This window comes from Arachis ipaensis, chromosome B9 (assembly GCF_059453495.1).
Source record: "Arachis ipaensis isolate K30076 ecotype BB chromosome B9, ASM5945349v1, whole genome shotgun sequence".
Lineage (NCBI taxonomy): Eukaryota > Viridiplantae > Streptophyta > Magnoliopsida > Fabales > Fabaceae > Arachis > Arachis ipaensis.
The window spans coordinates 147,676,256-147,694,343 of record NC_142444.1 but is presented as its reverse complement, the minus strand read 5'-3'; the positions used below and the strand labels follow the sequence as shown (position 1 = coordinate 147,694,343).

Genomic DNA, 18,088 nt, shown 5'->3' with positions numbered 1-18,088 from the left:
AAAATATAATAATTAATTATTGTTAATAATAAATTGGTAGATAATATGTTGATACCTTATACTTTTCCTTTTTAGAAAGCCAAAGATTAAATGAACAAAACATGAAAAAAAGAGAAGCACCAAGAAAACGCTTACTCTATACATACTCTCATTCATACAAAGTAGTAGTTCATTTTATATCACATGCTTGGCTTAGCTTAAACATAAGCAACAAAAACCACAACATACATAAGCCATGGACGTACAACTTTTGTCCTTTATTGGCATATCTTACATGGCCATATGTGATAATTTTTATTAGACATCATCATATCACATCATTTCTCAATTCCTCGTGTAAACACAATGTACTCATTCTCCATGCTCACAGTATTAAGCAACACTGAAGTGAAAGACCACGAGTGAAGAGTGTGTGATTGGAATTGTTGTCCGGTAGCGGCCGAGAATCCAACCCTAACATATTCCGGAAGCTCTTTTCTCAAGTCGACCTCATGAGAGAGCTCGTACTTTTTACCATCAGGGTAGGTAGCAGACACTGCCAGGGTTCGACTAGAAGCAGTGTATGTCACAAGAACATTAAGGATTTGATCGTCTCTTCTATCCCATCTCACAGTCTTCGCAGACTTAATGGAATTCACATCGATTCCAATGTGTGTGTAACTTGGATCCCAGGCATTTGAACTTCTGTCATAAAAGGTGTCGAATTCGACTGCGATAACTTTGTTTGCGGAGGCGTTTAGGGCATTGGCAGGTTCAAAGAGCCCTAAAAGCCCTCCGTTCGATCCGGGCGGTATGGTGGTGTCCGCCGGCGCCAGGAAGACGGCAAGGCCGTCCGCTGGCTGGGACGAGCCCCGTGACTTAAGGGAAAAACTGAATTGGATTTGAAAGTTTGCGAGTCTGTTTGTACTTTTATCCGATAGGTGCACTTGTGCTAAGTACAAGGCTCTCCCAACACTGATTTCATTGCTGTCGGTTCTAGTGAGTTGCAGTACATTTGGGTCAATGTGTGCATCTCCTTGCAAGATTAGGTTTCTTTCAGCTTCTTGTTCGAAGTTATTGAAGCTGAAGGAAAGTGAATCTTGCGAGGTTGCTAGGTTTAGTAGCGTGAGGAAGATGGCTATGGAGGAAAAAAGCTTGGCCATGGTGTTGTGATTATTGTTGGTAGTGTTTTGTTACTATGTTTGGTTTGTGTTGTGAAACAAAGTGTTAACCCTTTGGCTATTTATACTGAGTTTGATGCCACCACATTTTAATTACACTTGTGAACTGGACCCCCAAGGTAATTTCCCCATCTACATCAGCCATAGAGCGAGTGCCACTACTTATTACCTCCATTGGCTGGTCATATATAATTAATGTGGCTTTCTCATCACGAATTTTTTTCCCTTGTGCACTCCATCATACTTTATCATAAATAAAGTAGGAGATACCATAGTTATTAGACTTGGCTCGACCTGGCCGGTTCGACCGAAAATCTGATCATTTGATTATTTGGTCGGGCCGAATTACTCGTTCAACTGGATGTGTAATGGATTCGGTCAAATTCAATTTGACCCGACGGATTTTCATGAAATCCGATGACTCGATTGGTTAATTTGACTCGGTCCGATTTTTTTTTTTTTTAAAACCTTAAATGCGTCGTTTCAGAACACACCTCCTTCCTCTTTTCTTTTCCCTTTTAACAAAACCCTAATGCCCAAATGCAAAATTTGAGACTCTGAATGTGAGTGGAAGTGTGGAACGGTGGAACCCCCCACACCCAGCCAAGCTCCAGCCTCGTCTCTGTGGTCTGTGCTCTTTCCGTCTCACTCGCTAGCTCATGGCCTCACCTTGATCTCGTCACCCTCTCGTCTCTCTCCCTCACCTCGACAGTCGTCATTCTCAATCTCTCACGGCCTCACTTCGTCGCTCTCTCAGTCTCTCATCTTGTCCACTTACTTCGGTCACCGTCGCCATCTCGTGTCCCTGCGTTCGGTTCGTCGACGGCAGAAGCAGACAGAACTAGTCAAGCAACAGCTGATCCCTCGGGTGGTGGTTGTCATCATCTTGTTTCGCGGCAATCGCAGTGTTGGAACCCGTCAATCAGGTGAGCTCCCTTCAAGTTTTTTACTCTGTTCTTTTACTAGAATTGATGTTGAATCTGGTGGTTATTACTGTTGTATTTGGTTTTAGAGTTGTTGAACTGGAGATAATTAGAAACTTAGAATTGTTCTTGAGTCTGGTTAATGTTGCTGTCATATTTGGTTTGAGTTGTTAAAATTGAAAAAATTTGAGTTAAAAACTTAGAATTGTTATTGAATCTGGTTAATGTTGCTATTGTATTTAGTTTTAGAGTTGTTGAATTTGAGAAAATTTGAGTTAGAAACTTAGAATTGTTATTGAATCTGGTTAATGTTGCTGTTGTATTTGGTTTTAGAGTTGTTGAATTTGAAAAAATTTGAGTTAGAAATTTAGAATTGTTATTAAATCTGGTTAATATTGCTGTTGTATTTGGTTTTAGAGTTGGTCAACTTGAGAAAATTTGAGTTAGAAACTTAGAACTGTTATTGAATCTGGTTAATGTTGCTGTTGTATTTGGTTTTAGAGTTGGTGAACTTGAGAAAATTTGAATACTTGCTGGATAACAGAGTTGCTTGTTGGATAATGTTTTAGTTGAATACTTGAATTTTGTTGCTGGATGATAATGTTTGAAACTTTGAATTGAATACTTTGGTGGTTGTTGCTGTGTTGCTTAAAAATTCATTTAGGTAAATTTTTGGTTGCTGAAAATCTTGTATTTCTTTTGCTAGAATTTTAAAAATGTTTTCATCTCAAATACCATCAGAAACGCCACCATCTCAAGGACAAGCATCATCAGCAACTCCTCGGACTTGATTTACTGATTGTGTTCTTTCTTCGTCCTTGTTGATTTAAATTGAGAACATATTTTGTACTAGAAACCACTTTATTATCTTTTTTAGATCATTAGTTATGTTTAAACATTGATATTAGATTATTAATGTTTGTAAAGACTTGTATTTTAAGTTTTAAGATATTATTTTAATTTTATTTATATAATTTTATATATTTTTTTAATTATGACCGGATTAACCGGGTGAATCAGTGACCCACCGGTTGAACCAGTGATCCGGTGACCCAGTCATATGACCGAATTGATTACCGGTTCAGTTCTGATAACTATGGGAGATACCCTCTCCTAATAACTTAAAAAATGGTTAAATTTCCAATTTTTTAAGATACAAATAATTGATGAAAAGTGAATATATTTACAAATAAAAAATAAAAATACTATTTGTACACTAAAATCAGCTACTAAAATCAGTCACCAATATATTTGTATATAAATACATATGTGGTTTAATTCATTTTCAATGTGTATTTGTATTCTAATATATATTTTATACTGGTGGCTGATTTTGGTGTACACATAGCATTACTCAATAAAAAATTGTTAAACATATTATGTATATATAAAAGTTAGCTACTAAATCAATCACCATCTATGAAACACAAACACTTTACTAAATTATCGTATCCACACACTTCAGAGTTGAGACACGACACTCATCAACACTCTCTGGCACGTGTGTTTGCTATGTTCAACCGTATCTTAATGAAAAATAAAAAAATTATTTTTTGGTCTAAATACATTTGGACACACCTAAATATCATTACGTATTAGCGCGTCAATCTTATTATTAACATGTATTCTTGAAGTGAGTTTAAAAATAATATATATTATTATTTATTAAAATAAAAATATTTTAAATATTTTAAATATATATATATATATATATATATATATATATATATATATCGTATTTTTGTATTTTATAAGATTTTAAATATTTTATATAATTAAAAACTATTAAAAATAGTTAAAAATATTTTATATTTTAATATTAATAAAATATTAAAATATCATTGTAATTTATCTAATATATATATATATATATATATATATATATCGTATTTTCGTATTTTATAAGATTTTAAAATTTGTATATCCATTGTTCTATATTCGTATTAATGTCTGTAACGTGCATCATAGGTCACCATATATGTATTTGTGTATTTTTTTTGTATCTGTATATTTATTTATATATAAATAGATATGTTGTTTAGTTTATTTATAATATATATTTTATATAAATGATTAATTTAGTAGTTACTTTTTAATATACAGGTAACAAGATATGCATAGTTATAAAAAAATATCTTGATCAAAATAAAATAAAGTGATTGAGTAAAAGGAATTCGTCCTCCTTAGTTTTAACCAAATGTCGAGGGTTCTATTCGTCTAGGTCATAAAAAATTAAAATTTTGGATAAGTTGTCACGCTTAATAAAGTGTGTAGAAACTAGAAACCAATGAAAAATTACATACTCAATGATGAATATTTCTGTTGTGAACCAAACAAGAAAGCAGTAGAAGAGAGACCTATGGCTGGTAATAATAATGTAGCTTTCTCATCACAAATGATTTACCTTGAGCACTCATCATATTTTATCATAAATAAAGTAGAAGATACCCTTTTCCTTATAATTTAAAAAATAGGTAAATTTCAAATTATTTTTCTCAAGATGTAAATAATTGACGAAAAGTGAATATACTTAAAAAAAAACACTTTTTACAGTTATGAAAAAATATCTTGATTAAAATAAAATAAAATAAATAAAGTGATTGAGAAGGACGGAATTTGTCCTCCTTTAACTAAATATTGAGGATTAAATATTCATCTTGGTCATAAAAATTTAAAATTTTGGATAAGTTGTCAAACTTAAGAAAGTGTCTATAAACCAATTAAAAAATTGTTTAACATACATAATGATGAATATTTCTGCTGTGAAACAAAAAAGAAAGAAGTAGAAGATGAAGGGTATTTACAAATTTGATTAATTAATATTATTAATATTATTGATATTATTATTAATATTAATAAACGGTTACTAGCCGTTTAGTACCATTTGGTTGAAAGGACATAACCTTTTAAGGATTGTGTGTGTTCAAAACATTGTATCTATTGGCTAAAGGGACACAACTCTTTAAGAGTTGTATATGTTCAAAACATTGTATCTATTGGCAATAGAAAAGACACAACCATTTGTATACGTAACTAATCATAATTGCTACGTGCAATATGTATAAATAAGTCCTTGTCCACTATTTCAGAAAAAAAAAAAAAGTACTAAGTGTACAATTTACTCAACCATTAAGAGATTTTCTTTGTTCAAGAGAGTTGAGAATTTCTTACTATTGCTAATTAAGAAATTCTTAGGTTTCATTGTATCCTGGGAGAGTATTGTCATCAACCCTATAGCAACTAAGTGTGGGGACAAATATCTCTCTAAAGAAAGCGATCTAATCGTGCCTTGAAACCACTACATAAATATAAGATTTTGTCATCTTCTCATACTCATATACCCAACAATTTTAGAGAGATATTTCTTGAAGATGGCACAAGATCAAAACACTACGTTCAAGGTCATGAATCAAGAGTTTGTCAAATTAGATCGCTTTGATGGAACGAACTTCAACTGTTGGAAAGACAAGATGATGTTTCTTCTTTCGGTTCTCAATCTTGCATATGTGATTGACCCAAAGACTACACCAATTGCCGATGCCGCTGAAAACGTCACACCGGAAGAGAAAGAAAAGATCGTTCAATTGAAGAAGAAACGTGATGAAGATACTTTCGCATGTCGAGGTCATATCCTCAACACTTTATCCGACCGACTCTATGATCTCTACGTGTCAATTCAATCACCATTAGAGATTTGGAAGTCTTTGGAAGAAAAGTACAATACCGAACGACAAGGAATAGATAAGTTTATCATGATGAAATATTTTGAATTTATTATGAATTATACTATGCCTGTCATGGATCAAATTCATGAATTACAAATTCTTGTAAGTAGACTTTGTGATCTACAAGTGGTGATCCCTGAATCATTACAAGTTGGAGTAATTATTTCAAAATTTCCTTCATCTTGGAATGGTTATAGGAAGAAACTTTTACATCTTGGTGAGGACTTCACAATTGAGAAATTACTAAGGCATATACGTATAGAGGAGGAAACTCGAAAACGTGATGCTGTGTATCTTTCTCAAAGTTCTAAAGTGAATCATATTGATGAAAATAACATCAATAAGAAGAAAAGAAAGTTCTCTAAAGATTCAAAGCAAGATAAGAAGAGACAAAGAGAGTGTTATCATTGTCACAAGAAAGGACACTATATCAAAGAATGTAGACTTCTGAAAAAGGAAGCATCAAAGACCAACTTAGTGGAAGAGAAGGATCTAATTGCTATGGTTGTAGAAAAAGTACAAAACATGCATATTGGCATGGTTACAGAAGTCAACATAGCAACACAAGGAAAATCACTTGAGTGGTGGTTAGATTCTGGGGCTACTGTTCACGTTTGCAATGATCGCAACCAATTCAAAACATATGAAGAAGTGAACAATAGAGAAGTCTTGATGGGCAATGATAACTCAGCCAAAGTTTGTGGTCAAGGAAGTGTGGAATTAAATTTTACATCTGGAAAGAAATTAAGTTTAATAAATGTACTTCATGTTCCAGATTTGAGAAAAAATTTAGTTTCTGTTAGTCTCTTGTGTAAGAAAGGATTCAAAGTTGTAATGGAATCCGATAAAGTGATCTTGCTTAAGAATAATGTATTCATAGGAAAAGGATATTGTACTGAAGGCATGTTTAAACTTAGTATTAATAAAGTGAATGTTTTCTTGTATGTTGTTGATTCTTGTGATTTATGGCATAGTAGATTAGCACACTTAAATTACAAATCAATTGAATATATGCAAAAGAATAACTATATTGATCTTAGTAACAAGGATTTTAATAAGAAATGTGATATTTACATACAATCCAAAATTACTAAGAAACCTTTTCCTAAGGTTGAAAGAAATACACATTTATTAGAATTGATTCATAGTGATATTTGTGAACTAAATGGCAATATTACTAGAGGAGGAAAAAGATACTTTATAACCTTCATTGATGATTGTTCTAGATTTACTTATGTGTATTTGCTTAGAAATAAAGATGAAGCTTTTGAAATGTTTAAGAAATATAAAATGGAAGTAGAAAAAATGCATAATAAGAAAATAAAAGTTTTTTGTAGTGATCGAGGTGGAGAATATTTTTCTAATGAATTTGATCACTTTTGTGAATTACATGGTATTGTGCATGAATCTTCCGTTCCATATGCTCCGCAACAAAATGGTTTGGCGAAAAGGAAAAATCGTACCTTAGTGGATATGGTTAATTCAATGTTACTAAATGCAAAATTGCCTTACAATTTGTGGGGTGAAGCATTATTGACATCATGTCATATCCATAATAGGATACCATCAAGACATAGAAAGGTTTCTCCTTATGAAATTTGGAAAAGAAGGAAACCTAATTTAAATTATCTTAAAGTGTGGGGGTGTTTAGCCTTTTATCGAGTTCCTGATCAAAAGATAACCAAATTGGGGCCAAGAGCCATAAAAGGCGCTTTTATAGGATATGCTCAAAATTCTAAAGCATATAGAATATTAGACTTAGTGTCTAATGTAGTTGTTGAATCAAGAGAAGTAGAATTTATTGAAAATAAATTTATCAATGATTCAACTTCTAATTCAGAGTATCTCCAAAATGATACTAATATTTCACAAGAAATAAATAATCAAAATAATAAACGTCTAAACGACAAAGAGTTGATTGAACCAAGGAAGAGCTTGAGAGTAAGAAAAGAAAAGGACTTGGGTCCAGATTTTATTTCTTCTCAGGCTATCACCTTTTTGGTAGAAGGAACTAGGAATTCTGTAACAAACAAGATTCCTATTGTGATGAACATAGAGGGTGATCCTCAAATGTTCAAAGAGGTTATGGCTTCAAGGGATTCTGCTTTTTGGAAAGAAGCAATAAATGATAAAATGGACTCAATATTATCTAACAATACTTGGGTCTTGATTGATTTGCCTCCAGGATCAAAGCCTATAGGATGTAAATGGGTATTTAGAAGAAAGTATAACACTGATGGTTCATTACAAACCTTTAAAGCAAGGTTAGTGGCCAAGGGGTTTAGACAACAAGAAGGTCTAGACTATTTTGATACCTACGCACCTATGGCAAGAATGACTTCTATTAGGGCTCTTATAGCATTAGCATCCATACATAAGCTTCATATACATCAAATGGATGTTAAAACGGCTTTTTTAAATGGAGATCTTAATGAAGAAATTTATATGGAGCAACCAGAAGGCTATGTGCTACCCGGAAATGAAAAGAAAGTTTACAAATTAATTAAGTCTTTGTATGGGCTAAAACAAGCGCCTAAACAATGGCATGAGAAGTTTGATTCAGTGGTGTTATCAAATAGCTTCTCACATAATAGTGCGGATAAATGTATTTACTCAAAATTTACTAAAGATTATGGAGTAATTATTTGTTTATATGTTGATGATATGTTGATCATTGGAACAAATTTAGAAGGAATGCGTATAACGAAGGAGTATCTAACTTCTAAATTCAAGATGAAGGATTTGAATGAAGTTGATACAATATTAGGCATAAATGTGCATAAGAATGAAGTTGGCTTTACTTTAAGTCAATCTCATTATATTAAAAAGGTATTGGAAAAGTTTGATCATCTCACAATTAAAGAATCCAATAGGCCGTATGATCCTAATCTTAAATTAGAAGGAAACATGGGAAGACCTATAGCACAATTAAAATATGCTAGTGCTATAGGAAGTTTAATGTATGCAATGCATTGTAGTAGACCTGATATAGCATTTGTTGTGTGCAAATTATCAAGGTTTATAGGAAAGCCTAGCAATCAACATTGGAAAGCTATAACAAGAGTTCTTGGTTATCTCAAGAAAATCATAAACTTGGGATTACATTATAGTGATTATCCCGCAGTTTTAGAAGGTTATTCCGACGCAAGTTGGATTACAAATCTTAGTGATAACAAATCTACTTCAGGATGGATTTTCACCATAGGTGGTGGAGCAATAAGTTGGGCCTCAAAGAAACAAACATGTATTACACATTCTACTATGGAGGCTGAGTTTGTAGCTTTATCAGCCGCAGGTAAAGAAGCGGAATGGTTAAGAAATTTGTTATATGATATAAAGCTGTGGCCACAGCAGACGACAGCCATTTCAATCTTCTGTGATAGTGAATCAACCATGTCTCGAGCATATAACAAGGTTTATAATGGAAAGTCTAGACATATAAGTTTGAGACATGAGTTTGTGAGGCAACTAATAGATGATGGTGTAATTACCATTACTTATATAAGATCTCAAGGAAATTTAGCAGACCCTTTGACTAAAGGTTTGTCAAGGGATAAAATCAAAGAAACTACTGCTAAAATGGGATTAAAACATATTATTGATAAATGATGGGAACCCAACCTTATTCTATTAGACCACTAGTTTCAAGGTTTAATAGGTAATAACAAGTTATTTAGCAATTGGAGCACTAAGGTATAGGATTTAGTGCTATTTACAATAAATTAGGAGGGTGAGTTTAAACTCTTAATGGAATGATAATATTATCTATCAAAAGATTCCACCTATATGAATATAAGAGTGGTGCCGCTCTAATCGAGAATTTTAGAGGTTTTATTCTCGTAAATATTCATGAAACTAGGATGAGCACAAGGTCATATAAGTGCTTAAAATTGTAAACTCTTGAACTTAGAGGGTATAAGTAATGTGTGTGATTTTTGGTACTAGCATATGGAGTATAGCTTTAATCGATTAGACACCTATTACTTCGTTAGAACTTTAAAATTTACACTAAAAGAATGTTTAATCTTAGTGACACATTCTTTATGAATATACTTGTATGACATTTAAATTTTGTAAATAGTGGGGGATTGAAGGGTATTTACAAATTTGATTAATTAATATTATTAATATTATTGATATTATTATTAATATTAATAAACGGTTACTAGCCGTTTAGTACCATTTGGTTGAAAGGACACAACCTTTTAAGGATTGTGTGTGTTCAAAACATTGTATCTATTAGCTAAAGGGACACAACTCTTTAAGAGTTGTATATGTTCAAAATATTGTATCTATTGGCAATAGAAAAGACACAACCATTTGTATACGTAACTAATCATAATTGCTACGTGCAATATGTATAAATAAGTCCTTGTCCACTATTTCAGAAAAAAAAAGTACTAAGTGTATAATTTACTCAACCATTAAGAGATTTTCTTTGTTCAAGAGAGTTGAGAATTTCTTACTATTGCTAATTAAGAAATTCTTAGGTTTCATTGTATCCTGGGAGAGTATTGTCATCAACCCTATAGCAACTAAGTGTGGGAACAAATATCTCTCTAAAGAAAGCGATCTAATCGTGCCTTGAAACAACTACATAAATATAAGATTTTGTCATCTTCTTATACTCATATACCCAACAGAAGAGAGATCAATGTAATATTATTAGTAACAATTTATTGTGTATAATCGCATAATAAATTTAATTCTGTACTTATTTAATATATATATATATATATATATATATATATATATATATATATATATATATATATATATATATATATATATATATATAGGCTACCTATCCTTTAACCCGACAGGTTAAGAACTAATTTCTTACGGATCTAAACTTTATTTAAGAGTTTGTCACTGATCAATGAGTTGCTATATGCACAAGACAAAATTCAATTAAGTGCAGTGATAATATATGTACATGATAATATCTGGCCTCTGATCCTTTAAGAACATTCTACTTTCTCATCAAAAGTATCACAACTAGTTCATCCCAACTCTTTTGCTGTTACTTCATGCTAGTTGCTAAATAGAGAGTATATCCATTATCCAGTTCTATTGTCAGAATAAATAACATTTCTAGGGTATAATGAATTCTCCATACAGCTAACTATTATTAACTAATTTGGTAACTGAAGAGCTCATTGAAAAAAATAAATAAATAAAAAAACACCACTCTTCAATCTAAAGTTCTAGACTCCAATAATTTTTTTTCGAAGAAAGTGGATATCTTCTTCCTTTTTAAACATTCAATTATCAATAGAAAGAATGAAAACAGAGCTCTAACTTATAAAGTGTATACATGATATTTAACTTCCAATCAAGACAGTATGAAAGTCATCATCATTTAAGATTTTACAAGTTAAAACTTCTATTAAAGAGCATCGGAACCCTATTTTCAGTATATTACCTATCTTCAACTCTGCTATTTCTTGTTCTTGTTTTGCAAAAGTAACAAAGAATGCGCCTTCCTTTTTCTTTACTTTTTCAAGCTAATAAAGTATTAGCTTTGCTAGTGATTATTTTCGCACCATGATTGTACCATGGGAGTATTCATGAGTGCTTACTAGCTAAACCATTTGAAAAATATATATGAACTAAATCTAAAAAATAGTTAAATCTCTAATACAAATATCGTAATTGTAAATTTTTTAATACATAACAAATTAAAATGATATAAATCAGGATTTAGGATTAACTACTCTAAACTAATTAGTGAGTTACCTGAAGACAATGGTAGTGCAAAAGACTTTTCTGGCATGGTGGCAGCACGGACAACGAAGTGATGGCGGCAATGGCCAACCGGCATGGCTGCATTTTTTTTAAATAAATTGAAAAAAATAGAAAAAAGGAGGAAGACAATCTACCTGGAGGAAGGAAGAAGTAGCTCTGGCAACATAGGTTGCAGCAGCGATAGCAGCGGCAACAAGGAGTCTACCCAGTCTTTGAACGCTATTGGTGGTGGCCGACATTGGTGAAGGGGACGGGCTGCCGGAGATGGTTTGTGTGTGTGTGTGTGTGTGTGAGAGAGAGAGAGAGAGAGAGAGAGTAGTTCAAAAATGAAAGAGGAGAGAGTTCACGATTCAAATTTAGGACAAGATTACCGTCGGATTTACGCTCGATAGACTCTTGGGTGTCTAATGGTTCGGTGTCTCTACACTGCCAACCCATGCTAGGTTTATCTTCTCCAATGTGTGATCGTGCGACGTAACTGTCTAACCACGGTCTTCCTCGGAGCGCTCTTTTTCCCTTTTTCTTGTTCCTGGATGAACCGTGAGAATTCATTCAGCTTCCTTTTTCAGATGGCTTGCTCCAACGTATCTTTTAAGTCAAAACAATCCTGTGTCTTGTGGCCAAATTCCTTGTGGTAATCATAGTAGAGATTCTTGTTTCCTCCTGTCCGATCTTTCAACTGCCTTAGCTTGGGTAAGATGCCCTTATTAGCTATCTGCTGGAATACTTCTACAATCAGGGCAGTGTAGTTTGTGAATTTTCCTACTCGAAAAAATGGATTAAACGACCTCCCAGGGGATACCTCTCTTGGCCCCTCCCTTGGTTTCTCCGCATTGCCTGTTTCACGAGTCGGTAGGGTGGTTAACTGCCGTTTGTTGGCGGCTACTACTTGATTGAACTCCTCATCGTTTATATACTCTCTTGCTATACATTGTATTTCCTGCATCGTCCATATAGGTTTTGTGGTTAGGTGCTTCCTAAAGTCTTCGTTCACCAGGCCATTAGTGAGGCATAAACTGGCCAGGAAGTCTATGAGGCCGACAATCTCTAAGCACTCGTCATTGAACCGATCCAAGTACTTTCTCGTGGGTTCGCCAACCCATTGTGTCACATCCAAAAGGTTGATTGGGTGCCTTGCTTTGGCGATTTGGGTGGTAAACTGGTTAAGAAATTTTTTAGAGACATTCATGAAGGTAGCTATGGACCCTTGTGGGAGGGAGTTGAACCAGTGGATTGCCGGTCCTGCCAGGATCACGGGGAATGCACGACATCTGACAGTGCCTCCCACACATTCTAGATTCATCCTGGCCTCGAAAATCATGACGTGTTCCTGTGGGTCTTTGGTTTCATCGTACCTCATGTCTGTTAGTTTGTAAAAGCTCTTTGCTAACCGGACTTTGAAGATGGAGGAGTGGAAAGCAGTAGCTCCGATCACAACGGGATCTCGGTGCCATTGTTCGTTTGTTCATCAAACTGGTTGTAAAGAGGTCACTAGAAGTGAGGGCCGGAACCTGTGCGTGAGAGACGGGAAGCAGGATGGAGTCCTAAGGGTGTGGGTAGATCGGCAAGTGGGGCCACTTACAAAGACACTCTGATGCTAAAGTAAGTGTCTATACTAAGAGGCGGCCAATTAGGGTAATAATGACGTACATTGGGGGAGGGGTAGGTCCCTCCCCTTTATTCTTCAACCTCGAGTGGGACCTTCCACTTGGGCCCATTCATCTAGAAGCTTCTGCCAGCTGTCCAGATTATCATTAGGGGGATGGCTTCATGCGAAGGACGCTGTCGGTTAATCGGATGGTGGATCCGTCGGGCCGAAATAGTGCCCCCAATACGTCAGGTCGTGAAACCTACAGTTGGTGCAGTAGCTTGTCTCGTGTCTTCGTGTGTATTTGTCTTCTTCTGGTCGCGACTTCGATGGCAGGATTCATGCTTCTAGCGCTTTTTTCGTGCACATGAGTTGTCCCCAGTTATTTCTTGGAGAAGTCGCTTTAGTTCTCGTGCTGAGAGTATTTAATACTATTTATGGGTGATTTGAAAGTGCGTAGAAAAGTCCATTTTACTCCTGGGCCTTTCGCGCTTCTTCTTCCTCAGTTACAGTTACCTTTTCATTTTCTCCATTCCCTTTTCTCTTTCGTAACTCCCACCACCATAACTTCCCTCTTTTCTTACTGACTTCATCATTCTTTCCTTGCCTTCTTCTTTGTTGCGAGATTCACTCTGTCACAGTAATACCATCATTTGTTCTCCTGCAAATTTTTCCACTCATTTTTCCTGGTGAGTAATATTGTTTACGTTATTTTACTTTAGAGTAAAGTATCGTTTTTGTCCCCAACGTTTAGGGTAAGTCTCAAAGTTGTCCCTAACATTTCAATTGTCCTATTTAAGTCCCTAATGTTTCAAAATTGGCTCAATGTTGTCCTGCCATTAGGGATCCGTTAACAGAATTGACGGCGGGATAAAATTCAGACGATTTTGAAATGTTAGGGACTTAAATAGAGCGAAAACGTTGGGGACAAAAATGATACATAGAAATAAATTTTAATTTTATCCTTTAATAATATCAATTTTTTATTGTATATAATATTCAATTATTTTTTAATCACATCTAAGTAAATTACACTTAATTATACTACTTTCATTCTAAATAATTTTTTATTATATTTTTATATTAACTTATAACTTTAAGTGTAAAATTATAAAAAATTAATTTATTTAGAATGAAAGTAATGTGATTAAGTGTAATTTACTTAGATGTGATTAAAAAATAATTGAATGCTATGTACAGTAAAAAATTGATATTATTGAAGCATAAAACTAAAATTTATTTCTATGTATCGTTTTTGTCCCCAACATTTCAAAATCGTCTCAATTTTGTCCTGCCGTCAATTCTGTTAACGGATCCCTAATGGCAGGACAACATTGAGTCAATTTTGAAACGTTAGGGACTTAAATAGGACGATTGAAATGTTAGGGACAACTTTATGACTTACCCCAAACGTTGGAGATAAAAACGATACTTTACTCTTTTACTTTATTTCTTGCCATTGCTATCATGATTTATCCATTGCTTTTGGCTTTTGGGTCTGGAAATTGGCTTTGTTAGATAATTTTTAATGGGGTGTCGTAGGTTCCTTTTCTTGTGGTTTAGATTAGAATGATTAAGTGCATAATGATATTAGTTTAGGTGTAGGATAAATTAGTTTTTGGCTTAGGACCTTCTCCCATTCTCACGGTTTAAGTGATGCCCCAATTGTAGGTGTGACGCAGCGACCCATCGTTACACCTGGTGTACTACCGATGTCACGAGCACGTCTTCCAGGGTGACTGCGGAGGATTTACAAGAGTTCTGCGACTCTGGAGCATTGTGTGAAGGTGGCCTTGAGGAGTCGAATTATGAACTCCTAGTGCCGGGGCCCCAGGAGCACGTTTGCCAGCTCAACGTGGACGCTCCTTGGTTCCTGACTGGATGTGGATGTACAAACCTATATTCACTACTTTGGGAGTTCAGCTTCCCTTCTCCCCTTTCATCATGGCCCTCTTGAACAGATGCGAGGTTGCCCCCTCACAGCTCCATCCCAATAGTCAGGCTGACATTTGTTGTTTCGAGATGGTCTGTGAGTATTTAGAACTTTCGGCCACTATATGTGGAGGTTTTCCTCTACTTCTTTCTCCTTACAAACCCTTCCCAGGAGAGTAAACATAAGAAAGATTACCTCTCTTTCCGGGCCGTGCAAAACTAGAGGATCTTCAATCTTTTCGAAGATTCGTTTCATTGTTTCAAAGAGACCTTCTTCAAGGTGAGATCGGCTTGAGGTCTTCACCCTTTCTGGCTCACACTTGAAGGAGAAAGGCGCATTCCGACCTACTGGAGTTTCAGCGCCGACTCCAATTATATGATCAAAGTCACCTATGATAGCATAGGTCAGCAGAACCAACAAATTGCCGACGTTTTGTTGCCGATATTTGGTTCTAATAACCTTAACCCCATCTCCTAATGGGTGACCGGGAAGCTGGTCGGGAATGTGTGGGTAAGTTCCTGCCCCTTACTGTTATCTTTCCGTTTTTTCGATTTGCATATCGTTGCTTTGTTATCGACTTCATAACTTTCTTTTTCTATAACTTGCTTTCTCTTATTCTTTTGCAATTAGGATGGCAGATGGAAACAGTTTCCTGAGTCGCTTGATCACCCATTTTTTTTTGGAGATGACGACAACAGCAGCTCTGATTCCACTGAACCTCAAGTCGAGACCCCTCGACCTGACGAACCGGAGGTTCAATCTCAGCCTCCCACTGGGCCGCCTCTCGGGTACAGTGGACCATGGTAAGACGGACCAATTCTTGGTTTTTCGGGCTAAGGAGCCAAAGCCGGAAGTGGTCGTGATCCCCAACCAAAGAAGAGGAAGTCTAGCTCCAGTCCAGGACAAGTTTTTATCGTAATGGAGAAGAACTTCGACACGAGCTATTTCATTGATTCCCAGCTATTACCGGGTAGTATACACATAATAATAATAATAATAATAATAATAATAATAATAATAATAATAATAATAATAATAATAATAATAATATACCAATAAAAAATAAAAAAATTTATATATTGAGAATTATCCAGATGTTTAATAGAACCATTTTAATTAAGTTAAAATTAAAAATAAATAAATAAAAAAATTGCTTAAACTAATGAAGAAGAGAAAAAGTTCTTCATCAATATAGTGTGCAAAACACAAATGACGCAACACATATATATAAAGGGAAATTAAAGGAAAAATACAATTAAAGTAAGAGACACGTGTCGTACATGCACGAACGTTTAACGCGGTGCACCTGCGAAACGCAGATTGCACCTCATTTTGCGCAATTATAAAACGTTACGTTTGCTTCGTCCCACGCAAAGTTAGTCAAATTAAACGAGCATAACTTGAAGACACGTTTCGAACATGCATTCATTCTTATACAAAATGTTACGTTTTACAAGGTTTTGTTTTTTAATTTGTTGTTACTAACAAACACATCTTGCATTTTGCAAGTCTATAACTTGCATATTCATATTTTTGTATAATATATCATAATACAATATTATTAAGTTTCACTTTTTTTCTATTTTATATTAATTTCTGTAAATATTACTCCAGGAATTTCATTTTTGTCATTTTTAAAAAAAAAAACACAAGCCATCCGACTATGGCTCATTAATTTAAATATGGAAAACATTATGGTGTATTGGCTGAAAATGGAGCAACTGTGTGTATTACACAAAGATGGACGTGTCAGATGAAGGCACAACACGCAGGGGGCGTGTTGCATGAACCACGTGGGGGCGTGGAGGCTACGTGGCTTGATCTGGTTGAGCCAACAAGGCAGCACGCAGGGGGCGTGCTTAGTCAGCACGCAGGGGGCGTGCTGACGTGGCAATCACTGGTTGGCGGAGAATGGAAAGCACGTGGGGGGCGTGCTGAGTTAGCACGCCGGGGTGGCTGTGCTGAGAGTGGTGGCTGTGCTGAGAGTGCTGAGAATGGTGGCTGCCCTGAGTGTGATAGCTACCATGACTGTAGGCCGGTGGCTGTGGTATATAGTAAGGAATCGGCTGAAACATTGCATGCTGTGGGGCAGGTGGCTGTGGGGCAGGTGGCTGTGGATCATGAGGAACGTACTCCGTCAATCTCAACAGATGTCCATAGGAGCGTACGTACCAATCCCGGTACTCCACCGTCGGTAAAAAATCCCAGGTCGGAAGGGGGTGCTGATCCCACAATCGACTGTGCCGCCTGTTGGCCCACTCCTCTATCCATGGCCCATGCAAAACTGTCCAGTCATGAAGCTGCACTCCGCGTAGAACGATGCAATGCTGATCAAGTGGAATATCCCTTGCTGCCCGCGGAGGAGGTTGTGCATATCCAAACTGACGCATCACTCGGTCCGCAGGGTGCCACTCGACACACTCGAACGACAACAATGGAGCAACGATGTCACACACCTCAAGATGGGCATGCAACTCGTCCGGGACGATCAATCCGTGGTACGGCCGCCACTCAAATTGCTACAGTATTATTGGCATATTAGAACCGTAACAATAATGGTTGGAAAAAAGGAACAGAAAAGCCATAACTATTTACCTCCTGCATGAAGTCTATATCATGCCTGAATGTCTCTACGGTCTTGGATAACCATGCTATGGTCCGTTCTGAATGACTCCATCTGACACATTATTAATTGAAAAAAATTAAATAACTCACCATAACTAAAACATGCATCATGAATATAACACACGACTAAAATAAGACTTATTACCTCCTGGCAACTGGTATCTCGGCCGGTGGAAGGGTTTGTCTCGGTACGGGAGCAAGACACGGCATTCGCTCCCATGCCCAAACAAACAACAGATTCAGAGGGCCATCCATCTCCTTTGTATCATATCATGATGCATGGCATAGTACTCTGTAAAGATGCGCGAGACATGCTGACCCCCAACTATAAGTATGGATCTGCTCGAAATCGCGAAGCAATGGTAGATATTTCGCATGGGCATATG

General features: G+C 35.7%; 3 protein-coding genes across 3 annotated transcripts; all 3 read right to left on the bottom strand.

Moving 5' to 3' along the window:
• Window positions 1–120: 120 nt before the first annotated feature.
• Window positions 121–1,210, bottom strand: LOC107617656 (mannose-specific lectin CML-2). The gene has a single exon (XM_016319474.3). The coding sequence runs from the start codon at window positions 1,140–1,142 to the stop codon at window positions 318–320; it is 825 nt and encodes a 274-aa protein (XP_016174960.1). The 5' UTR covers window positions 1,143–1,210; the 3' UTR covers window positions 121–317.
• Window positions 1,211–12,121: 10,911 nt separating this feature from the next.
• LOC107616408 (uncharacterized) lies at window positions 12,122–12,916 on the bottom strand. Its single transcript, XM_016318368.1, has one exon. It carries the CDS (start codon window positions 12,914–12,916, stop codon window positions 12,122–12,124), a length of 795 nt encoding a protein of 264 aa, XP_016173854.1.
• Window positions 12,917–16,936: 4,020 nt separating this feature from the next.
• Window positions 16,937–18,088, bottom strand: LOC148546725 (serine/threonine-protein phosphatase 7 long form homolog). The gene is made up of 3 exons (XM_088498246.1): window positions 17,848–18,088; window positions 17,673–17,754; window positions 16,937–17,596 (listed from the first exon to the last, which is right to left on the bottom strand). Exons 1-3 carry the CDS (start codon window positions 17,955–17,957, stop codon window positions 16,937–16,939), a joined length of 852 nt encoding a protein of 283 aa, XP_088354372.1. The 5' UTR covers window positions 17,958–18,088.